This window comes from Camelus dromedarius, chromosome 28 (genome assembly GCF_036321535.1).
Source record: "Camelus dromedarius isolate mCamDro1 chromosome 28, mCamDro1.pat, whole genome shotgun sequence".
NCBI classification, from domain to species: domain Eukaryota; kingdom Metazoa; phylum Chordata; class Mammalia; order Artiodactyla; family Camelidae; genus Camelus; species Camelus dromedarius.
The window spans coordinates 11,370,209-11,396,276 of NC_087463.1; the positions used below are offsets into that span (position 1 = coordinate 11,370,209).

The following is a 26,068-nucleotide window of genomic DNA, read 5'->3' on the forward strand; positions in this document are numbered from 1 at the left end:
ACAGCTAAGAAAAGCACTGCTATCTACCATACTTCTTTTAGAATAAAGTTATACTTAGAAGAAGCCAGGTGCATGCTCGCACGTGCACATGCACGCACACACACACATGTTAAGAGTGAACTGTAGGTCCCTGACAACCAGTACAGGAACCACACAATTCCTGTCATCCAAAGCCCCTGTTTTACAGAAGAAGCAAATGATGTCTGAAGAATGACGTTGCTGAGATGCACCACTAGTGAAGGGGACGGTTCCAACTAGATCACAGACATTCTGATTCCTAGTTACGTGCTCTCTGTACTCTACCATGTTGTCGTCTGACTTTATTGTGAGTGACTCTGGCTATTGTATGAATCTGTAAAAGATCCTTGATATTAAACATAATTTTAACATATGTAACAACTGGGTAACAGCGACTTTGACAGTAGATACTGTGCTGAGAACAGTATGGAGGGTCCTCAAAAAGTTAAAAATAGAACCGCCAGTGAGACGGCAATACCACTTTGGGGTATACACCCAAAAGAACTGAAACCAGGATCTCGAGGAGAGAGCTGCACCCCACGTTCATTGCAGCATTATCCCCAATAGCCAGGGTAGAGAAACAGCACATATGTCCGCTGACAGACAAATGGACAAAGAAATTGTTGTAATTACATACAGTGGAATATTATTCAGCCTTAAAATTAAAAAAAAAAAGCAGTTTTTCTATTTGCAACAACATGGACGGGCTGGGAGATGTTATACCGAAGTGAAATAAGTCACAGAAGGACAAATACTGCATGATTCCACTTACGCGAGGTATATAAAATAGTCAGACTCATAGAAACAGAAGAGAGTGGTGGTTACTAGGGGAAAAGAGGAGGGGAGAATGGGAAGTCGTTCAGTAGGCATAAAATGATGGTTATACAAGATGAATAAATTCTAGAGATGTGCTGTACAACATAGTGACAGTACTGGATCTTGCACTTGTTTAAAAGGTACCGCATGCCAAGCGTTCTTACCTTTTATTTTTTTAAAAAAAGCAAGAGGACAAAATAGTCTTGGAGATGAAAGATAGCTTTATTACTTTGATCGTGGTGATATAATTGTGTGTGTGTGTGTGTGTGTGTGTATTTCCAAACTCATTAAAATGTATACATTAAATATGTTCAACTTTTGGCATATTAAAAAAATTCAAAAAAAATTCTGAAAAAAATCTCCATTAAGAAAAGGCTTTCACTAGAAGCCTTTTAAGAGGACAGCATTTTGTGTGGGTGATTTTATGAAATTGTCTTCTCTAATAGTACTAGTTATTTAAGGCAGCTGCCCTTTGACATTAACAAGTCCATTCTAACCATCACTTAAAACACCGTCTCCTATTAGTAGTAACTTAGAATTCTTCTCAGTACCAGGATTAATTTATCTTCTTATGCAAAAATATATAAGTACATAACTTTGTACTTGATATAAGCATCCTTCCTCTCATAGTTTATTTGATTTATGAATTTTCCTTGACGCCCAGTGTTTATGCCATTTCAAATTAATGGAAAAAACAAAGAGATGATATTTTAATTTTTGTCAATGTTGTTCAGCTCCTTGATTGAGGTTTAAGAACTTGTCACTTTAAACGGAGCCCTCAATGTCTCAAAAATCATATGGTCTTTTGAAAGTATCATTTGTTTCAGAATAATTTGTCATGTTACTGAGCTACATTGAGATTTAGTTAAGTTATTTGCATTAAAAATTTCTACACATCACACTAATGATCCGCGGGGTCTCTCTTGTCTACCTGTACTCTCTGCATACTCTGAAATCAGCTCTGATGCCATCGCTGTGTACAGTGATGTATGTCCAGGTTATCACAGATTATCGCCTTCTTCATGCTCTCGTATGGAAGCTGAGGCAGAACTAAGTTTGCCTTGTGAAGTTTTCAAGATACCAAGGACCTAGTATTTTCTCCTGAAGTGCAGTGGCTTTGGATGTTATCCTTCTTGGCTCAAAGAAAACATAATCCCTGACCTTGAGTGAATGATGGAACATAAATTTTCAGATTGGCTGTTCTTGATTTATAGTCAGGCTTCTTCTGGACTGTGAGGAAAAAATGATCCTTGTGATTTTTGATTATTTCTTCATCATTCATATTTTATATTTTGCATTTACCCTGAGGCTATTTTTAGGGATACATTTCTGTAAACTGGAAAAAAAAATAAATGAGAATATTTGGAAAATAATTTGATTTCTTGCTGTGATAGCCTGACCCTTTTGGCCAAAATAGCAATAATTACCACAACAATCACGAAGGATGTAAAGCACATCTACTGTTATTAACATTTTACAAAAACTTTTGAAACACACTAGAAATTCTTTTTATTCAGTAACTTTTTTTTTCCTTCTGTGGAAATTTCTTTCACAGGACTGGAGAAAGGAAGTCAGTACAGTTTTCAAGTGTCAGCCATGACAGTCAATGGCACTGGACCACCTTCCAACTGGTACACAGCAGAGACTCCAGAGAATGATCTAGATGGTAAGCCTTTTTTGCGATCATTGTCACTCTGATTTCTGTCTTCTTTGTTTCTGCAGCTTCAAAGGGTCCCTTAAAAAAAAAATGATGCATTTCAACATTGGGGATATATATTCTTCTGTATCTTTAGATACAAAACAAAAACAAAAAAAACCCTGAATGAATATATAGTCTTCAATGATGCCACGTAAATATGCATTAATTATGGTCTTCATAACAAATTACTTTTTTTTTCAAAATAATTTGAAATGGTATTTTTTTCTTTTTCTTTTATTTTGAATAATTGACCTTAACCATTTTCCTCACAGGAATTGCTGTAATTTCTGATCATAATCATAAAATATAATTACTTTTCATAGCTTCTTTGACTCTTTTATGACGCTTCTGCAAAACAGCAATGTGTTTTTTTGACTTGCTTATGATATGGTCATTAATATTTGGCACGTTACAACTTTTTTGTATAAAGGATAGTCTGCCTTATTTGTATAAAGGACAGTCTGCCTTATAATTTCAGACAATTGATAGTTGTCTGAAACTCTTGTGGATGAGATATTAAGCTTTGCAGAAAGTCACATATCAATACATTAAATATAAGCAAAATCTTCAAAATTATCAGATGAGAAATATTTCTTGAATGAAAAAGTATCATGATGAAATAAGAAAATTCAAGAGAAAGAGGTAATGGACAGAACAAAAGTCTAAATAATAAAATAGAAATTTACCCTAGGGGATTAGAGTTACAATTGAAGGAGGCAGAAATTCATAAAAATGAGAGATGCTTGAAAAAAGAAGTAAGTTACGGTCAGGAATCTTAAAGCTACGTCATCAAAACTGAGACCAAGGAAATGTGGCTTAAAGAATAAACACTTGTGTACTGAACATGTGACGACTCAGGATGGCTAGATAAATAACTGACAATAGAATCTCCCTATTCCTTCTCTTACAGACTTGAAAACAGTCAAGTCACCAGAAGGTGGAAATTCTATATCCCTTTCTTACCCTCTCCTTTTTCTCTCTCCCTTTCTTCTCCCCATCACCATTTCTCAATCTGTCTTCCCTCCCTCTTCCTTGAACTCCTCCTTTTCATCTTCTTCCTCCCTGATCTTTCCCTTCTTCTCTTTCTAAATAATTCACTGTCACTCATGATTTTCATATTATCACAGATTTGGTTTTATAACATGATTACAGTGGCAGTAAAACAATCAACAAATGCTATTTCCACCATCATGATAATCGCGGCCACATGACAGCACATTCATTCTCAAAGGATATTTATAGAAAATTTGCTAAACACCAGGCATTGTGCTTAACTCTGAGGATATAATAATAAATGAGAAAGACATGATTTTTTTTCTTTGTGGGCTTTGAAAGACAGGCATTCTAGGTGAAGTCGTAGGAAATTGCCTTTGTTACAGCACAAACCTGGTTGAATATTGACAGTGTCTCATAGTTCAGCATATACGGGTTGGATGGATATATGGATTGAAAAACAAAAAAAGATAGGAACAGAGATAGATGGGCAAACAGACAGACGTATAGAAGACTTGAATTTAAACTGAGATGTGAAGGATGAACAGGAATGAGCTATGCAAAAGATGACATTAGAAATTGAGGAGACATAGAGGGCAAGGCAAGTGCAGTTTTGAAGTTAAGACAGATCATGGTGCTGTGAGAGGCCTGGAATAAAGACCATCAAGGCTGAAACACAGAGGTGGCATGTAATTAGTTCTGCAAGGCAGACAGGGTCTAAATCTGGCAAGACTAAATTAAGAATTTTGAACTTTGTCCTGAGAGTGTCATTAAAGCAATAACCTGCTTTATCCTAAGCAAGTCATGAAAAGGTTTTTTTATGTAAAATACTGACAATGTAGGTTTGCATTTTGAAGAGACAACTCTGGCTAAAGCACAAAAAATGTGTTAGAAGTCAGCGGACACAGGCCAACTCAGGACAGTCATCGAGGTAATATTAGATTTTATGATAAAATAACTTGTGACTTATAAAATGTTGTTAAATTTGTCTTAGATAAGATCAATCGAGAAGTTGTGGAGCTACACAAAGTCACATTTTGCCAAGCTTGTACCCTTCATTAATAGGTTAGGAAACCTTAATTCATGTATTTGTGTCATCAACGTGTATTTCTTCTTGAAAGTCTTTTTACACCAGGCACTATTTTAGGTACTACAGGCAAAGCAGTAAATAAAGTCCCTACTCTCAAAGAGTTAGATTGTTACTGAGATAGAGACAGATACTGATAAATGATGTGAAGAAAGCGAAGCGTGGTGGAAGGGATAGCAGGTGATCAGAAAGGATGATTTCATTTGGAGGGGTTGAGCATCTCTCTCTGATTAGGCAAAATGTGAGCACAGACCTTGAGAAAGTGAGGGAGGCAGGCATGCAAACAGGCCAGACGAGAGCCCTCAGTGCAGGAGGAATAGTATGAACGGACATCCAGAGCCGGGAGCCCGTCGGTGGCCGAGGGAGCCCAGGAGAGCTGGGCTGAAGGGATGAGGATGTGATCTGTCTTATCTAAAGTATGAAAGGATGCTTAGGACATGCCATATGAATACTTCGTGTTTCTATTTTACTTGGGAAATAACTTTTAAAGTTTATTCATTTGTGTTTTCCACCCTCTACTATGCATATGAGGTATATATTATTCTCCTTACTTCAAAGAAGAGTGACTTAAGCTAAGAACATTAAACTAACTTGATCGAGTGAGTCTGCAGGTAACTGTGGAGCTGAAACCCAAGACCAGGTTTGGTGAGTCAGGGTCCAGTTCCGGTTATCGAAGCAAAGCCTCCATGACCCTCCTGAACTGATCCAGTGATGATAAAAGACAGTGATTCAAGGCAAAAATTTGGAGAAATGAGGTCATATCATTTACCCAAACTTAAGAGACTGTATCTCTTACTGGAAGGAGTGAAAATAAATGGAGTGGAGGTGCCGAAGTTCCCATAAAATACCCAGGATGAATGAGGCTCTCCACTTGACTTATGAGCCCCTCTTGCTAAGTGACTCACGTTGTAAGTGGAAGTAAAATGTAAAAAGCACAGCTCTTGGGATAGCACAAAACTTCATTTAAGTGCATTCTTTTCATATCCATGTGATCTGAATATAATCCAATGCACACATCGATTTTAATCAAGAACCTCTATGCTGAGCTCATGAACGGAGTCTTAATAAATGATGTTTAGTTGGATGTTTGAACTTTCCATGTTTTTAGCTTAGTACCATCCCTCTTCTGCATGCAGCCTTTTTCCTTACTTTTTTCCTTATTTAAGTATTGATTAAGAACCCATAGTGTGCCGAGTTAACAGGGAGTATAAACGTGAGAGAAACAGGAAGAACTCTCTTCAGGCAGTAACAGATAATGGCTGCACTATTGGAAAGACTCCATGAAAACGAAGAGCACTTAAACTAGAAACTCCAGGAAAAGGGGACTGACAGCTAGGATTACAGGGAAGATGGAAACACCATCGTAGACATTCTTCAAAACGAACACCTTGAGAAAAATTATTTTTGCCACTATTAGTTCAGAATGTACCCTCACTCATCCAAATGTGACTCCTTAACCAGCCAATAATTTTAACACATTTCAACACATTTCAAATATTGTCTCTGGTCTCATTCTTCCAATTCTTTAAAAAACAACAACAACAAAAAATTGAATGGAGGCACTGGGGATTGAACCCAGGACCACATGCATGCTAAGCACACACTCTGCCACTGAGCTCTACCTTCCCCCTCTAGCATTTCTTCATTTGGATTATAATTGCTTAGACAGTTCTTGTCCTTGACCGTAATACACACATTAGCAATCTGATAGAAGGTAAATAAAAAGTGAATAGAAGAAAGCTGGTGCAGTTCATATTTCTTGCACATAGTGCTGTTATAGTACATGATTTGAGATTGTTCGTTCACCTGCACAACATAATGGAAACTGATAGTCATTTCAGGGCATTTGACTACATAAACGTGGAACAAGACGTGCTTCACTTGCTTTGTAGGTGTTGTTTTTACTTGCGGTAAGAAATTAATAGGACCAAACACACTCAGTCCTAAGGATTTCTCAATTTCTTAAGCTATGCTCTCTTTCACCCAGCTACATCCTGAATCTGATTTGGATTCCTCTTCCTTCCTCCTGTTTTTCTTCTTTTGACTGCATCATTCAGATATGAAAAAGTGTAACCCTTGATGGGAATTAATAGTTGGAGAAACGGACAAGCTCAGGAGTGGTTACCAGGGGCATCAAAACAACATTCAGCCTGATGGCTTGCTCTGTTTCTATATATAAGTACAGAAATAATATAGAACCTAGTCTGTATAGAACAGAATACATATATACATAGATTGAAAGATGTTTTAAGTATTCATCCCATTTTAACTTATTCAAGTAAATCTTTAAAGTATAAGATTTAAATGACTTCCACCAAAGCTTTCATGGCTAACGTTGGAGAACCTTGAGTCCTAAGCATTCCAAAGTCAGATTTCGAAAGTCAGATTTCCATTAGAATTGCTTTCATTTCTCTTAAGCTTATGAATAAGGAGGAAGCAATCTTTTTGGAGCACCACGTGGAAAGACACGTTCTTTGCTGTAGCCGAAGAGATCTGCATTGGAAGGAAGCGCAGTGTTAGCCCTCTTAAGTGAGTGCTGTGTCTCTTTCCCCCTTTCTTTAGACTCTCCTTATGAACTCCAAAGGGTCGTTAGGGTGGTAACTCTGAACCTTGCAAGTCAACTAAACAGAAGCAGTGGTATGTGCAGGGAACTGAAAACAATCAAAGAAATTCCCTTTCCTTCTGTGACTTCTGTCATCTCTCTTGCCTTCTCTGTTTGGCTTAAGCCGTGTGAAGGTCAGCAGTAACTTGAAGAAACACTCCAGTTCCCTATGGATCCCCCTTTTCATTAGGATGTTTTGTTAAAGTAATTATAGAGCCAAACTTCACTGTTTGTTTACGGTTCCCTGAAAGCATGTTTGCTATTACTAACAGCTGGGAAGTTTTAAAATATTTATATTGTGCCTGAAAATTTCAGCTTAAAAAGAAAACACAAAATCATTAGAATTCCCCAAAGTTCTTATGTAAATGTCTTGCATAAGGATATGAGAGAATTTATGATGAAGTTTAGCAAGGCATTGTCCAGGAAATTGAACTCAGACATCAGTTTGTGCTGCTTTAAAAAAAAAAATTGAAGTGAGCAGCTAGAATTGTTATACACGATCAATAAGGATGTAATTTAAAGTTAAACCTTTACCCTAAAACAGAGGAGCTTGGCTAGCAAAAATTAGCAATGCAGAGACTCCTACAAATGCAGCAGTGATGTAGTAAAAAGCTGTCAGAACACCCTTTTTAGAAGACTTTATACTCACCTGCTTCCCTTGAATGTCTACATCCTTTTCTTTTTTCTTTTTTTTTCTTTTCCTGATTTTGTCTTGCCTTTTTAAAAAAAATTCACCAGCTCTATTGAGATATAGTTGGCATACAGTATTGTGTAATTTTAAGGTGTATAATGTATACAATATGACAATTGCTGCAGTGAGATTAGTTACCAAATCCATCATCTCACAGAATTACCTCTTTGTGTGTATATGTGGTGAGAACATTTACTGATGTGCTGTCTTGGAAACTTTCAATTATATAATATGGTACTATTAAGCATAGTCACCATGCTGTACATTAGACCCCCCAGAACTTAGCCATCTAATAACTGGAAGTTTGTACCATTTGAGCAGCATCTCCCCATTTCCCTCACCTCCCAGCCCCTGAGAATCCCCATTCTGCTCTGTTTCTATCTATATCCATCTTAATTTTTTTAGGAGCAGTGATAGAGTAAAATTAATACTAGACAAACAAAAGTAGCTGAAAATAAAGTAACATAATGGAATAATAAGATTATTTGACCTAAAACAATTAAGATTGAAGGGAAACTTGTATTAAAACTCAACAAAAAGATAAAATACAATTAAAATTACAATTCTCAACTTCCAAAAGTAAAAATTGAGATAAATAATGTAAAATTTATGGAATAGCTAACAGCACAATCTATATGTGAAATGTTAAATAATAAAACATTTATTAAAATGCTGAGTATAATGCTTATGGCAAATAGATCTCCATAAATTTTACTCATTATTATTAGGAACAAGAACAGAAACCTAGGTGGTTTTTTAAAAATGTAGTGCTGCAAATAAGTAAGATTAGTCCAAGAGCATATATTTGTAGAGAAATGAAATTGTAAAAGTCATTATTTGAATTAATACTGAGGGATTGTGGGAAGGAATGATTGCAGAGGGGGAGCAGCATGAGGAAACTTCAAGGGAGGTGAAACTGTTCTGTACTGTGGCGGATCCATGAACCGTGTACTGCTGAGTGAATTCACTGCATGTAAATTTTTAAAATACATTAAAAAGCTAATATTGAGAAAACAGTAGGAGTAGAGTTGTAAAAACAAACAAACAAACAAACAAAAAACCAAGATGGAGTTTAATAATGAATACAAGTGATTGCCCATTGCAATAAACAAATAAATAACATTCAAAGCTTATAGAGGTGAGTGCCTTATGGAAGATGATGTCCGTTGCTGAGAACAGGTCCTGCCAATAGAAATGAACACATTAGTATGTATCAGACCTTTTTGGAAAGACTGCCTGTGAGTCTATCAACTGCCTTATGTAATTCTCCATAGAGAAATATAGGCTATTACGGACTGGAACCAAACTCTAACAAAATGACCTATAAAATGCAGCACACTAAATAGAGAACCGATATGTGAGTATTTGTCAAAAGAACCAACTGCCTGACACCACTTGGCAGTGCCATTGCAGCATACGGTACCCAGCAGCAATCATTTTCATTACCAGGAGTCAGAGGAGACAAATCTTGCTGGTCACTAGGAGAAAATGACATTAACTATATTTTTTTCTTGTTTCAACAACAAAATAACAAAAATGTGATTCCATTTTTCCCTACCATTTTTATCTTATGGAGAGAGTTGTATAATATTGTGATAATTTTATTTTTAATGACAGTTATACATGATGACAATTGTATGGAACATTATAGAATATGTAGACTTTGTTCCCACATTCTTGAGAACTTCGTGCCAGGAACTATTCTAAGTACTGGATTTAGAATTTATAGAAGGAGATGAGACAAACAATAATAGAGTAATCACATGAACTAGCACAATAAGTGACAATAAATCCTATGGGGAAAAATATGAAAGGAGATTACTAGTTTAAGAGATTAGAGGTTAGAGAAAGATTGCAATTTTAAATATGGTAGCCAGGGAAGTCTGAAATTGGAAATAATACAACAAAACCTGAAGAAGGTCAGGGAGGAAGGCATAGCGGAAGGAGAGCTTCCCAGGCAGAGAGTATAGCATGTGCAAATGTCCTGAGGCCAGAGCATGCCTGTCATGTTTGAGAGACAGTAAATATCCAGCTAGGCATGAATGACTGGGGTGAGGTGAGCAGGGGAAGTGGTAGGAGATGTGGACAGAGAGCTAAGTGGGGAAAGGGGTAGATTACACATGACCTTTTAGGCCATTGTAAAGAACCTGGATTTCCAATGTGCTGTGGGAAGACTTTAGGGAGTTTTGAGTAATTTTACTCATTTGACATCATCTTATATATATATTATTTGTTTACACACATCTTCACACATATTCATACGAATTTGTTTTAAATACCCTCTATATACTGGTGGCTTCCACATCTCTAAATCTGTCCATGGCCTTGCTCCCAAATCCCAGACTTATAGGCCCTCCCACTTCTCTGATGGCTGCGTAAGTGTGACTAATATGCATCTCAAATTTAACATGACTGAAGAATTCACTTGCTTTTCCTCAGCTCAGTGCATCATTTACCAGTTGCCTAAGCCAAGGATCTCTGAGTTATCACTGAGCCTCCTCTTTCCCCAGCCACTCATATGGCTCTGTTGACTGTACCTCTCAAAGGCCCCAAATACTTAATCCCCACAATAGACATGCAGACAAATATGGACATGTTTTTAGGGTCTCTTATTTTTTTTTAATTTTTTGAAACATTGTTTTAAAATATACATTACACAAAATTTGCCATTTTTACCATTTTTAAGTGTGCAGTTCAGTGGCAGTAAGTACAGTCACACCATTGTGTAACCATCACTACTACCCTTCTGCAAAACTCTTGTAATCTTGCAAAATTTAAACTCTGTATCCATTAAACAGTGGCTCCTTCCACCCTCCTCCTCCCAGCCCCTAGTGATCCCCATTCTACTTTGTCTTTATTGATTTGACTACTTTAAGTTCTATATAAATGGAATCATATGATTTCTGTCCTTTAGTGAGTGACTTACTTCAGTTACCATAATGTCCTAAAGGTTCACCTATGTTGTAGTAGGCGTCAGGAGTTTCTTTCTAAAGCCCAAAATTATTCCATTGTATGTATAGAGCACAGTTTATCCATGGATAATTGAGTTGCTTCTACTTTTTTTTGCTATTGTGAACAATGTTGCTATGAACACAGTATATAAATACCTGTTTGAATCCCTGCTTTCAGTTCTTTCAAGAATATACCCAGAAGTGAAATTGTTGGATCATATGGTAATTGTATTTTTGAGTTTTTGAGGAGCCACCATATTGGTTTCCAGAGCACTGCATCATTTTACATTCCCACTGAGTAACTCCCTTTTAATCTTCATTTTCCTTCTGTGGTCAAGCACAATGACCTTCTTTGGTTTCTTCAAATACCAGATTCATTCTTGCTATAGGGCCTTTGAAGTAGTTATTCCTTCTGCCCATGAAGCTTTCCACCTTGAACTTTACTTGACTGGCTCTTTCCGATCATTCACCTTAGACTCTACCAGGAATACCTTCCTTGATGAGTCGTTACTGTCCCATGTGTATGAGTCAGTTATATGCCATATCCTAGCATAGCACTTACCAAGGTTTCATGATTTCCTTGTGGTTTTTTTTGGTCTCATCTCCCCCAAAACTGTATTTCTAGTAGCTAGAACTATGACTGACACATAGGATATGCACTGTAACTGTTGAAATGTCTCTGGGATTAGTCTGATAAATTCCTAGTGTGCTATATATGAACATTACTCATTAGTGAAAATCTATATCATCACTCAGAGAATAATAAATATTCTTTAGACACAAGCCAAAAGAGAATTCATAATTCCATAATATAATCAGAATGGCAGTTGACCTAGTTATCTTGACTCTAGCAGAAATTTGGGACCTTATTAATTTGAATATTTCAGGCAAAATGTTTTGTGTTTTTTGGGGGTTTCAAATTATTTCAATAAGTACCTTGATACTTCTCTATGCTTTATATATGCAATCATTGTCCTGAAGTTACTTATAAAATCTTTCATGTACTTCTAAGTAGCAAATTTCAATTTTGGCCTTTAAAGAGTACTCATGCCACATACCTTCCATAGCAAATTTTCTAAATCGATGTTTTATAGTTCATTCCAATAGTAACCATTTTCATAGTCTCTCTGGTCAGCTGTGTTAGGCAAAACTCACTCAAGTAACATAAAAGGAAAATTGTTGTTTCTGTCTTTTATAACTGAGTGAGTGGATACAAGTGGGTTATTCCAGATTGTGAACAATCTCCTGACACAATTACCTTTATGATGAGACTGTGTATTATAAATGGCTTAGGTCTAATACTGTCTTGATTGGCACCTTTCCTTTCGACCCAGGGATCTTAATTGGGTGCTAAAAGCCCATTAAATGTTCAGATCAGAAGCAGCATATACTCTTAAGTATCAACACCCTGATTTTTATCATGTTAAAAATTATTTTGAGGTTTGGCTGTAGAATTGAAACTCGTTTTATGTGGTGAAGAATAAAGATGAGTTTTGTATACTAACAGGTCTTCTTCAAGAACCAGTTCATGCCCTCATTACCATGGCACCCTTACAGCTTCGACTGATGAAATTCTATGGGGTATTAATGTAACTAACTTGCAGGGAGCTACTCTGTGGTTTGCAGAAAATTGGAGAAATAGTGATTGTTTTGAAAATATTTAAAATAGTTTTCTCTTTTTTCTAAAAGATGTTGAGTATTGTCATTCAAATCATTAGGCTTGCAAATTGTTTTGGAAAAGTCATAAATGCAGAAAATCTGAATAGTATTTATTTCATTTTCTAAAAATAAGATTAGGCAGATTATCTTGTTGTTTCAATAATTATTGCAAAAGCTTCAAATATTTCAAACAGAATTCACTGGTGATCCCATTACATTTCAAGGACACTGGAGAGCCTCCATGACAGTAGGGCTGAAAAGTATTAATCCATCTCTTTCATCTCTTTTATTACTTTTACTTAGGGTTTATAATGGGAAGTTCTTCACAGACATTGTGTTCTACTGTTAAGGTTTAGATACACATTTTGAAATGACTTCTTATGGCACCTTTGCATATTGTATCTCAGGCTTCTTCAGGGCAGACGAATAATAGTTTGTCCCTTTTGTCCCGAATGGGCATCTTCGGGGGGAAAAAAGCAACTTTAGAAAATGCTGTTGATGTAACATCTTTAGAATGTAGCATCTTTTGAAAAGCTGTTAGTATGGTACCTACTTTTAAAACTTTAATAAAAGACATGCTTCCATATATCAGTTCAGCTGGAAGTATGCATGTTGAAGATAAAGTTGGTGGTGGAGACTGCATCACCTTTTGCCATTGCATCAAGGAGAAAAATGAATTGTAATATTAAGTTTAATCGTCAGATTCTCTTACATAATTTGACATGTGCTACCTTCAGAGATTTTCAGTTGTGAAAGAAATAATGAACACAGATAGTTTGAATAAAGTTTAAGTCACTAATATTTTTAGGTACTTATCAACTACCTAGAGCTGTGCAAAGCACTTAATGGACTATTAAAGTTTAGATGGGCCAATTCTTTCATAAACTTCTTCCTAGCATACTTCTTGGATTTTCAAAGAATAGGCTCTGTATTAAACCTATCAAAATATTTATTATAGTATATTACAACTGCCTTTTTTTCTGTCTTCCCCTTTAAACTATAAACCTCAAGACATTTACTCTCTCCTGTACCCTGATCATCATGTGTGCCTAGCCGTATACTCAGACACACTAGGCACTCTACTCATATTTATTAATTGAATTATGATCAGTGTCCAGAAAATACATCATTTCTTTAGAAATAGAGTCATAGAGAAGAACGATGATATAAAAATCAGAATGCCAGTTTATTAATTTTCAACACACAATCTCTTTAAAAGAAAATTTAGGTCAGGGTAGCATTTTCTCTTGAGTAGCTAACATCAGTTGGTGCTACTCGTAGTTCGAGTGTTTTTAAGCATTATTTCATTAAACCTTCGCAGCACCACAGTACTATCCTTATTCTCATCCTGCGCGTTAGGAGACTGAAGCTGAGAGAGGATACGTAAGGCTTACGGTGTCACAGCTGGTGAGCATCTAGTACAAATTTGGATGCTTCTCTTGATTATTTCCGGAGCTCAATCTTTGAGTCAGTCAGTATTTGGAAGGCCAGTTTAATTAGAAGGTAAACGCAGAGAAGATAAATAATCTGATGAGGACACACAGTTTGTAAATAACAGAGCCTGGTAGGAAACCAAAATTGCAGACTCCAAAGTCTGGGGCTTTAACCCAGGTCATCGCCTCCGTTCACAATAAATGTACTTTTCACAGATGAAGTAAACCATGCGTTAAGTACTATCCTAATCACACTCAGCAAATCATGGCCCTAAATTGTTGATCCTGACAATTTCTTAAGAAAGGACAGCTATATTTATTTTCATTTCTAGTTAAATCAGAGTAAATAACCTGTAGGCGAGACAGTTTGGGACATTTCGTTTATTGTTTTTACATCTGCCTTGATTTCACCCCTTGTTCACGATACCTAAGAAGAAATATATGAGAAAAAAATAAGTCCAAGGAAGATCTGTTGGAATAAAGATGCGCGATACTGCAGTGCCTCTGAGGGGATTTCAGCCTTCTCTTGTGCTTAAGAAATTCTGTAAAAGCCACATCAGGCATGGAAACTGTGTCACATGCTGAAACAAGGAGGAACTTGGGTGATAAGTGATGCACCGCTTGAGGGTCTGTGGAACATGCTGTTAAGTCTTATAATTTAAAACGGGGGGTGTCTTGCCACACTGTGTGTTCCATTATGAGACATAATGATGTCCTCTTTTTTAATTCTAGAGTCTCAGGTCCCTGACCAGCCAAGCTCTCTTCACGTGAGGCCCCAGACCAACTGCATCATCATGAGTTGGACTCCTCCCTTGAACCCAAACATTGTGGTGCGAGGTTACATTATTGGTTATGGCGTTGGGAGCCCTTATGCCGAGACAGTACGTGTGGACAGTAAACAGCGATATTATTCCATTGAGAGGTTGGGTGAGTAGCTGTGGTTTTTATTCTGTTAAGGAAAATAAGTGATCTATTTTAAATTACTTTCTTTCTTGGAAAAATACTCTTTGGAATTTGATTTCAATTTGTAACATATATTTATTCTCAACTCTATCCTATTTTCTTTTTTTCTTCTGTAAATCTACACCCGCCTCCCTGTACACACACACACATACACTTTTCTGGATTTTGAATTGGAGAATTTTATCTAGAGAGATTCACAGTAATGAATACCCTGGTGTGTACCCTTGTCTGTGTGTCAGAGGATACAAAAAGTATGTTGGAACATTTTTCTTTTTCCACTGTCGATGGAAACCTCTAATCTTAATAATTCTTACAAAAAGAAAGTCAGGCCATTTTTTTTTCTCACTAGATAATCTGTCAGTTTTTCTCTAACCTTGAATTATCTAGCCACGTTACCATTTTTCCCCTTAGTATTCATAGATAAAACTCTGTGGCTATGTCATCACAACTGTAAGACAACAAGATAAAGAAAAGGATTTTCAATCAAGCCAGTCACTTGGAGCAGTCAAACTCCTTTCTACATGTATTCTGTATCCCTCCCAATCCAAACTATCTTATTATATTTAACTTCATTTTACTGAATACAAGACTTCAATTGTTGTATTTCTGAATTCATTGAAAATTTATTTATTCAGAGGATTAACATGTATAAAGTTTCCATCTTCATTTTGTATCACATTTTCCATAGTGTTAGAAAAGATTACATCATTAGCAGAGGGAAATAAAATGAATATATGTCATATACAGGTTGCCAATAAGTGAAGCAGTTATAAAGCAAAAAGCAAGTTGATTCTACCTGTTGATTTAATACCGCATTATTTGCAATGAAGTATAGTGACCTTCTCCGTGGAAATGCAGCCTGATTCGGGTTCCTCCTTATTTGCAGTGTCTTTCAGAAACAGAACATTTGTGTCAAGAAACCTGATTTGAATTTGGATAGCTAAAATGCAGTAGCGAGAAAAGGTTTTGTCAGTGCAAGAGGAAAATTGCACTGACCCATTCTCTCTATAATTGCTTCAAACACTAGTAAGAGACGCACCTTCTGCAAATCTCCAACAATTTGGGTTAGCTTGGCATTTGGGAATAATATTCTCTCAGTCAGTCCCTGAGTCTGAATGCTAAGGCAATCACAAAATTCATATTTTATGGCCGTCAAACCTATGTCAGGGGACTCTCATTTATCCATTATTCAGTAAACTGCACCATCTCTGACAGTTCATCCTGATGCCACGCACCAGAGGGAGAGGTTCTCGTGGCAGTGCACGGGCTCTCTGGCATGGAGGATGTGGTGCAAACTCAGAATGAAGGCGTGAAAGCAAACTGCATTGTTTCACCATGTGCTTCTGATAATGATGCTCTTTATTACAAAGAAACTCTCCCATGAGTTTCCAAATCTAGCAAAATTGAGGCATTTGGGAGATTAACCCTGTGGCAAATCTTTCCAAATGCTTAACAAAGAAATTTCCCTTTATAAAATATGTTTTAAAGACAAGACAACTAGTAAAGGTACAGTAGGATAGGAACCTCTCTCAGTGATAGATCATCATGAGTGTTCACTTTTAAACTTAATTAGAAGGAGAAAGTACATACATACACTCACCCACTCTCACCCCCGCACACACGTGTGTATGTACATACGCGTTAAATTCTGATACTCTTTTTAACGTAGTCCCATGTCTTAAAATATGAAATAGAGTTTTGTTTTTCTTGTTCAAATATCCTCATGGTTTTGCACATAAACTAGTATTCTTTCAATATGTGTTTTTACTATTTGGCCAAGATATATGTTAAGCATAATCTTAAGGTGTAATTTTTATAAAGCTATAAAGGATTCATTCAGTTCCACATTTGAACTCTACAAAGAACACATCATCAATGTTTTATTTATTCTGTTGAATGTTAAAATAGGCATTTCAGTTTTCTTAGTATCTTTTTGAAAAGGTATTTAAAATACAGTTTTAAAGCTTTAGAAACACAAAGAATCTAGACACTTTATAATAGACAAAAGGGAACGAATATAGGTTAAGAACTGTATGGCAGTTATACGATTAAAAATGAATTAAAGAAAGTTGTAATTCATTTAAGCATAGGGTCAGCCTAACTTCAAGTAGAATGGTTGTGTTTAAGACTAAAAAGCTGTTTGGTTTGTATTTGAGAGATAAGCCTCCTCTTTTCTTTGATGAGACAAGAACTTCCAAATAGCGTTTTGTTTATCAGACATAGTAACTCACTATCGAGACACGAGGCACTATGACCTGCTTCAGGACTAGAAATACAAAACCATTTTGAACAGCATGTATTACTGCTTAATTTAGAACAAAACGAAGCTTACCTAGTACAGGCATAAAGCTTCATTAACCAATATTTGTACATTAGATGTTTATAGTTAATTTTTTGAAAACTTACTCCTTTTTAGTTCAGAAGTCCTAATGCCAAGTTTGATGTATACCAATGGTGTAGATCCACAATATCTGAACTCTAGCAATGCTTAGCAATGGTAATTTGAAATTTTAAAAACTCAGTATTTTCTGTGTACAAATCTATTGATCAGTCTATTCATTGATCAATTTATCTTTTTATCTTTGTGGAGGTATTGTAATAGATAATGAACTGCATATATAAAGTGTACAGCTTGTTGCATTTTTAAAAGAGTTTTATTGAGTTATAATTCGCATACAATACACTGTATTTTTGCATTTTTTCTTTAATTTGTCTCAGCAGTATTTTATAGTTTTCAATGTAGAGGTCTTGAGGTCTTGAATGTTTTTGTTAGATTTAGCCCTAAAACAAAAGAACAAACAAAATGATAGATATATATATGAATAGTTGTTTAAATTTATTTTCTAGGCACTTGCTACTAGTGTAGAAGAAAACAGCTAATTTTTTAATATTAACCTTGGTCCCCTAAGACCTGTTCAATCCAGCTATTTGTTCTATTAGTAGTTTTGTAGATGCTCGGAGATTTTCCATTTAAATGAGCACGTCATATGCAAATAGGAACAGTTTTATACTTAATTTCTGATCTTCATTCCTATTATTTCCTTCTCTTCCTTTCTTGCAAAGGTTAAGATCACCAGTAAAATGTTGAATAGAAATGGTGAAAGCAGGCATTTTTGTTCTGTTTCTGATCTTAGGGGAGGCATGAAATAGGGTGTTAGCTGTAGTTTCTTCACTGATGTCTGTGATCAGATTGAGGCAGTTTTATACTCTTCTCAGCTTTATGGGAATTTTATCATAAATATTTATTGAATTTTTATGAAATAATTTTCTATCTCTTGAAATAATCATATACTTTTCCTTCTTTATTATTTTTAAATATGGTAAATTACATTGATGTTTGAAGGATACCCATTCCTATATTGTTGGATTTAATTTGTTAATAGTTATTAAGAATGTTTTGTGCCTTTATTTATAAGGTATATTTATCGAGAAATTTCTGTACGTGTAGTGACTTTATCCAATTTTTTTAAAAGTTATACCGACCTCATAAAATTAGTTGAACAATTTGCTTTTTTTATGTAACTGAAAAAGTTTGTATAAAATTAATAATTTTTATTCCTTGAATTTTGATAGAATTCACTAACAAAACCATCTTGATCTGAGATTTCCTTTTTAGGGAGGCTTTTGAGATGCATTCAATTTCCTTACCATAGATAGGTATTTTTATATTTTGTATTTTTTGTATTGACTTTGGCAAGTTAAACTTTTCATGAAATTTGTTTTGTTTCATCACGTTTGTTGGCATAGAAGTTGTTCACCCATGATACTCTCTTACTATCTGCGTTGTTAAGTGCTTCTGCATTTCTGGTGATTTACGTTCTCTTTTCCGTGATCAGTTTAGGTAGGGTTCACCAGTTTTGTTGATCATGTTAAAGAAAGAGCCTTTAACGTTACTAATTGTTCCTATTATTTGTCTGTTCTTTCTTTCATATTTGCTCTTATCTTGGCTATTTTCTTTCTTATACTTATTTCAGTCATACTTTGCACTTCTATTTGTAATTTCTTAGGGTAGAACTTGATAATGTAGGTTTTTAAACCTATTAGTATAAGTACCACGTTCCTTGTATTCTGTAAATTTTCATATGTTGTACATTCATTACCACTTAGTTCAAAATATTTCCTAATTTTTCTTTGATTTCTTTCTGCCCTATGACTTACTGTGTTGCTTAATTTTCCAGTTTTGTGTTTTCTTAGATACCTTATTACTATTAATTTTTAATTTTCTTATCATGATTAGCTATATATTCTATTTGATTTCACTGTTTTTAAATGTTTGGGGCTTATTTTGTGGACCAGCATACTGTTAATTTTGTTGAACGTGCTATGTGAACTTGAAAACCACGAATATTCTGCAGTTATTAGGTATAGAGTTCTATAAATGTCAATTAGATCAAGGTCTTTGATAGGATTTTTCAGATCATCTGTGCCTTTACTACATTTTTTGACCAATAGTTTGTGAATTGCTAAGATTGAGTATCAGAATCACCTTTCTATAAACATGGAATCATCTATGTCTCCCTTTAATTCTGTCAGACTTTTTGCTTCATTTATTTGAGAGTCTGTGATTAAGCAAGTACACATTTATAATTGTTATATCTTCTTAGTAAATCACCTCATTTAATAAATGTCTTTATCTCTGGTAATACTCTTGGTCTTCAGGGTGGTTTTATCTGTTATTAATTGAGCCATTCTAGCTTTCCTAAATTTACAGTTTACATAATATATCTTTTTCAATCCATTACTTTCAACCTATGCCTTTAACATTTGTCTTTCTCGTGTAGGTAGTATATAGTAGTATATAGTTGGGTCTTCGATTATGAAAATTATGAAATTATGAAAATTTCTGCCTTTTAAATTGGAGTTTTTAGACCAATAAAATATAATGAAATATAAATAGCTGAATTTATGTCTACCATTTTATTTATGTTTTCTGTTCTCTCTCTCTCTCTCTTTTGTTTTGTTTGCCTGTTTTCTCTTTCTTGTTCAAGTTCTTAGTTAATTTTATAGCCTGCTTGCTTTTATATAATCCTCAGATATTATGTAGTTTGGATTTTTAGATTGATTCTCTTTTTTTGTATTTTATTTGTTTATTCATTTAGAGTTTATTGTTGTTACAAGCGAGATGGGTGAGCTAAAAGGAGCTCACACAATCATAGAAGAACCAGAAACACATAGTGTTAAATATTTTGGGACAAGTGCTGTGGTGATGAATATAAGGTTGGTTTCTAGGCAGTGTATTCATCATCTCAGTTACACTTGGCACTATTTCACTGATTTGTGTTAACAAAATAAATTAGAGGGTCCACAGACAACTGTGGAATATATAGTCCAATTGAAAAGACATTTTGGAGCAGATTTCTGACTAAAGTTTAGTAATATAAAAAACTAAATTTGGGTTATATATTTGATTAATTTTTTAAAACTTTAAAAAAAATATAGTATTCAAGTCCTTATACAATGAAAATGAAAACAAAATCATACTTGTAGCAACTGATCAGGGTCAGAGAACAAAAGTGGTTATATGTAAGTGTCCAAATACAGCCATTGCTTTTCCAACTGAGATGAACAAACATGGTAAAAGGATTTATGTTCTTTGAGGTCTAATCAGCCCATTTAAAATTACTAGATTTCTTAATGAGAATTAAAAACCTTTCACCACCACTGATGTGGATTAGCAGAGATGTTCGGGGAACTCCTGTTCTTAGGATCTGGCATTACACAATAAAAGGAAGAATGTACAATTAAAATTTTGGGGGTTTTATGATCATTTATCACTTCTTTTGAAGTGTTTTAACGCAAGTATGGAAAGATATTTTTGGTTCTTTTCATGAATACTCAATTATTATTTTCTTTAATTCTTATCATTCTTTCACTAATGTTTATTAAAGGATATAGTTTCAGTAGACTTATATTTTAAAAGTATAGCTTAAGCATACTAAAACTTAAATAAGGGTGGAACTGAATATAATTCTGAATCTGGTTTCAGATCCATATTTTTCTCTCTCCCATAATGTTTAGTCTTGGAAAAGTGATTTAAACTCCAGCCTTATAGTATTTCAGTAAAAATAAGAAATAAGAGTATCTTTTATTCCCTATTATGTAGTATCAAAGAGTTAACAGATACTGAAAAGAGTTAACAGAGGTGGAGAATTTGGTCTTTGTAAGAGATATAAATATCAAACTCTGCATCATGATCATTGCCAAAATATTAAAGTTTTGCCTTGGTTAAAATATTTAGCTATTTTAGATAAATTCATTACTTATTTCTAAATATTACCAAAAAACCTTTTTTATAACACTGATTGGAAATATTTTACTTTGGACTGTTTAGTAAATTTTTTTAAAACTTAATAAAATGCGTGTTCCATCTGTAATTAAATTTGTTCATAATGCAGTGATATCAAATGAAGGTTTAAGTTCTGTCTTTAACAGTGAGTTATTGGTTGTCTGTGGCACAGTAGCCTTTCCATCCTCACACTGTATGACTCTCTAAGCCTCAGTTTTCTCATCTGTAGATCAGGATCTTATGCTACCTTACAAGCTTTTTGTGAGATTCACTTGAGATAATTGAAAGTACAGCTATTTGCAATTTTTTTAAGTTAAAAACATTATGCACACGTAAATAAAGCATTGTTGTTATTATTACAATTTTGCATATCCGCAGTTTAGCAAGTATAAATGATGTAGTTCCATAGGCTTTGAATTGGGTGTTTTATAAAACTGTAACTTGAGGTTTATAGTGCTCTGGTTTGTCTTCTTTACCTGGAAGTAGACTACTATAGCAAATACAATTTTTAAAATAGTTGAGGATTCTAGGATTTTAAACTCAGATAACTCACCAAATGCGTGAAATTATATAAAACATATTCATTTATTAAAATTTATATGAAACAAAAATCTAACCAACACAATGACGTTCAATTCAGCGTGAAAGACAAAAATGTGACCTCCTAGTTTCAATTATAATAAATGCTGATTAGAAAATTCTGAGTGGGAGAGTTAGATTCACTCAACATGAGCACTGGTTGCCCAGAGAGGAGTGAAAAGAGAAGAGAAAAGGTCATTTTATGAGATCGTTACTTCGAATGTATCAGTAAGAATGGATTTTATTTTTTCATGACTTCTTTTTTAGAGATTAGTATCTTCTAAACCTATGTGCATTTTCTAGCAGTCTTTAAGGGCAGCTCAGAGTGATACATTAATAATACATACCGTTCTGTTTGTAACTCTTTTCTCACTTTCTACCCTCTGAGGTCCAAAGCAGATGCATTGTCTTACACCTGGTGAGTTTTCCAAGACCACTTGGAAGAATCTAATACAATAGATGAATACTATAATGGGTTAAGAGGAGAAAAAAAAATCTTCTCAATGGGGTAAAAATTACATATATAAATATATTTAATTAGGGAGGAATCTCCAAATCTTTCCTCTTCTCCTTTAAAAACAAAAATAACCCTTTCACATTTCATTTTGTATTTTAGAACCTGAGTTGTCATTTGTAAAGTCAAATTGATCAAAGAAAGGATTATGTCAGTCATTCATTCATCAACATTAAATTCAGGAATTCAATCAAAAATTTTCCCTTCACTTTCTCTATTTTTCTAGAGAATATTTTATTTGACTGGGAACAACCTGGATCTCTCCTTAATTTTCCATGTCATTTAGACTTTACAGGCAAATAGTGCATTTTTTCCAAGTACTTTACAAATACTAATCTCTTCCTTTATCTTCTCCATTATGTTAGTGTCAGGTATCTCCCAATTTTACAGATGAGGAAAGATAGTGAGAAAACTAAAGTAAACAAGAAAAGTCAAGGATAATTTCTGATTTAAAAAAAAGTTGAGTTACATTAACACACTCAGGTAACTATTGTCATAAACAGCAATAATCTCTCTTTAGCATGGAGAGAGGAGGCTGGGATCAAATTTGAGCCTGATCAGGACTTGCACTAGAACATGTTGCTACAGGGAAGTTCCACTTCCTATGGGGAAAAATGATATTCTGGCAAAATTAAATCTCTTCAGTTCAACAATAGAATAATATGATCTAGTGAGATAGGACACAGCCCTAAAATTTCTGATCAAACACAAATTACAGCTTCACGTATGAATCCCAGAGTTTAATCATGGAGGTCTGAGAATTATTAATCCTGTAAACTAGGTTCAGGGCTGACTTAGAGAAAAAAGACAGAAAAAAACATATCTGGATGTATTGCATCATTAATATTTATACTTGCGAATTACTATTTCTTCTCTTACTTCAAGTTTCTGCCCCCATGCAATTTGAAGCTCTGTAATCAGGAACACAATTGCTTAAGATTGTTATGTTCTCTTGTTAGATTTACCATTTTGTCATTTATGAACTCTCTCTGTTTATCAGTGGTAATGTGCTTTGCTCTGAAATCTGCTTTGTGTCTGATATTAATATAACAACTCCAGCCTGTTTTTTGTTTGTGTGTTAGCATGACATATACTTTTCCATTACTATTTTACTTTCAAACTATTTGTCTTTAAAGGTGGGTTTCTTACAGGCAGCACATAGTTGGGTCTTGTTTTGTTTAATCCAGTATGACAGTCTCTGACTTTTAATTGAGCTCTTTGGGCCATTTACATGTAATGTGAATATTAACATTTTTGGATTTATATCTGCCATCCTGCTATTTGTGTTTTATTTGTTGTATTTGTTGCCCCTTCTGGACTTTGTACCCATTTTCCTTTTCTTTCTTGCCTTTTTTGAGAGGATTAAGTATTTTTAATCTCTTATCTTACATCTTTTATGAACTCATTAGCTACAGCCATCCTGTTTCTTTAGTGATTGCTTTAGAATTTATAGTATGAATCTTAAATTTATCTCTGTTTACCTTACAGAAATATTATACCTCTTTGCCATACATTGCTAGTACTTCTTTAAGTAATGAAATACCCTTACAGGTTAAAAAAATTAGAAAAAGATGTTTTTCGTATCTTAATTGTATTAATCCAGATTTTCAGCTGTTTTCTTTCTTCATGGAGAAGAATGGAGTTCTTTCTGTAATGAGTTATGCTCATGATGGTTTTTTCTGCAACTGGAAATGTTTTTATTTTGCCTTTGGTTTTTAAAGACATTTGCGTTGAAGATAGAATTATAGGAAAAGTTTTTTTCTTTCAGCATTTTTAACAATTTTTGCTTCACTGTCTCCTATATTGCCTTGTTTACAATAAGACTACTGCAATCATTTGTATTTTGTACCTCTTTACATAATCTTTTTTTATCTGGATGCTTTGAAGATTTTTTCTTTGCCACTAATTTTACACAGTTTTATTATTATGTCTCTATGCAGTTTTATTTATGTTCCTTCTGCTTGAAGTTTGTTGAGATTCTTGAATCAGTGGGTTTATTGGTTTCATTGAATTTGGAAACATTTTGGCCCTTTTTTCATCAATTTTTTTCCCCTCCCAATCTTACTCTTTTCAATTGATGATTCCAAGTGTATGCATGTTATGGTGTCATAGGTTGTATCATAGCTCACTGATTCTTTGTTCGTTTTTTTTCCAGTCTTTTTTCCCTGTGTGTTTCATTTTGGATAGTTTCTGTTACTGTATTTTTAAAGTCACCGTTTTTTTCCTGAAGTCACTGATCTGATCTTCATCCTATCTAGTGTATTTTTCTTATTACACATGGCAACATTCATCTCTAAAAGATGGTTTGGGTCTTTTCTATATGTTCCATATTTCAGTTAACATGCTCAATCTTTCTGCTACCTTCTTGAATATCTGGAAAATAGTTATAACTCTTTAAGTATTCTTTCATCTGTATCACTTCTGAGCCTATTTTTATTTATTAATTTTTCCTCTCATTATGGATTGTATTTTCCTATTTCTTGCATGTTTAGTAATTTTTGTGTGTTTCTTACAGATTGTATTTGTCTTGTGGGATGCTAGAGATTTTTATAGTTTTTTTCTTTTATATTTTTGAGTTTTATTCTCTGATGTAATTCAGTTACTTGGAAAAACTTTGTTTCTTTTGAGGCTTGCTTTTAAATTATTGCATGGTGTGAGAATACTAGTTGCACATAATAGCACAGGGCTAATTTGCCCTGCTACAGAGGCAGTACCTTCTGAGTGCTCTACTCCAAATCATGGGTTACATGGATTGTCCATCATGCTTGTGGAAATCCGGTTTTCCCTAGCCCTGGGTGAGCACCAAAGATTTTTTTTTTTTCCTTTTTACTGTTAGTTGGTTCCTTCCCCTGCCTTGAGACGTTTCCTCCTACACATGGACTAAGTACTCAAATGAAGATTTAAGAGAGATCCTCTGCAGATGTCCAGAATTCTCCTTCTGTGCATTTCTCTCTCTTTCCTGGTACTCTTCCCCACTAACTCCAGTTGCTTTGGTCATCTCAGACTTCCAACTCTGTGCCTTTAATTCTGGGAGATCACTGGGCTCTTTTGGGTTTCCCCATTTTCTTCTGCAGCCTTGGAATTTTCTCCACACAGTGAAGTGGGTGAGTCAGTGGGCTAACTTTGTTTCTCTTCTCTTAGAGAGCACTGACCTGATCTGCCTGATGTCCAAAATATGAAAACTATCATTTCATATATTTTGTCTGTTTTTTTTTTTTTTAAGTTGATCTGGGCAAGAGGGTAAATCCAGTCCCTATAAATCTGTTTTGATCAGATGTGGAAGTCCTTTAATATACAATTAAACAGTTATTTTATTATTCCAGCATGCCAAAACTTCCAGCTTTTCAAGAATACCAAAGATGCCAGACTACATTGTATCTCTTTCCTTATGTCTATCACAAATCTCATCAAGAATGATTTCTAACTGTCATATAGTATCTGTGGTGAATAAATTTAACTTGAGTGCTCTTAGAAATAGGTCTGAGCCTGTGGATAAATGAACGTTTATAACTCCCAGAGTGCATTCTGAGTTCAGTGAATACAATGTAAATTATAATGTTAACCTCAGCATCACCCCCCACCCCCATCAAAAACAATCCCTTCATGCATGGAATATAGAAGTTTTGAGTTTATGACATGCAAACAGTTCTAGTCAGAAAAATCAATGCACTTTCGCAGCCTCTAGAATAGTTGACATACATAAATAAAAAATGAATAAGCACCACGTAGAGGCCATTTTATTATTTTGAAATGAAGTACATTATAGGTGCTGGTTAA

At 34.6% G+C, this 26,068-nt stretch overlaps 1 protein-coding gene across 5 annotated transcripts in view; it reads left to right on the plus strand.

Moving 5' to 3' along the window:
- Window positions 1–26,068, plus strand: part of DCC (DCC netrin 1 receptor) — a 984,533-nt gene that overhangs the window by 809,424 nt on the left and 149,041 nt on the right. For all 5 annotated transcript variants that reach the window (XM_064480349.1, XM_031441886.2, XM_064480347.1 and 2 more), the window contains 2 exons: window positions 2,390–2,500; window positions 14,682–14,876. In XM_064480349.1, the coding sequence (XP_064336419.1) occupies window positions 2,390–2,500; window positions 14,682–14,876 (306 nt within the window). The remainder of the gene's footprint in view (window positions 1–2,389; window positions 2,501–14,681; window positions 14,877–26,068) is intronic.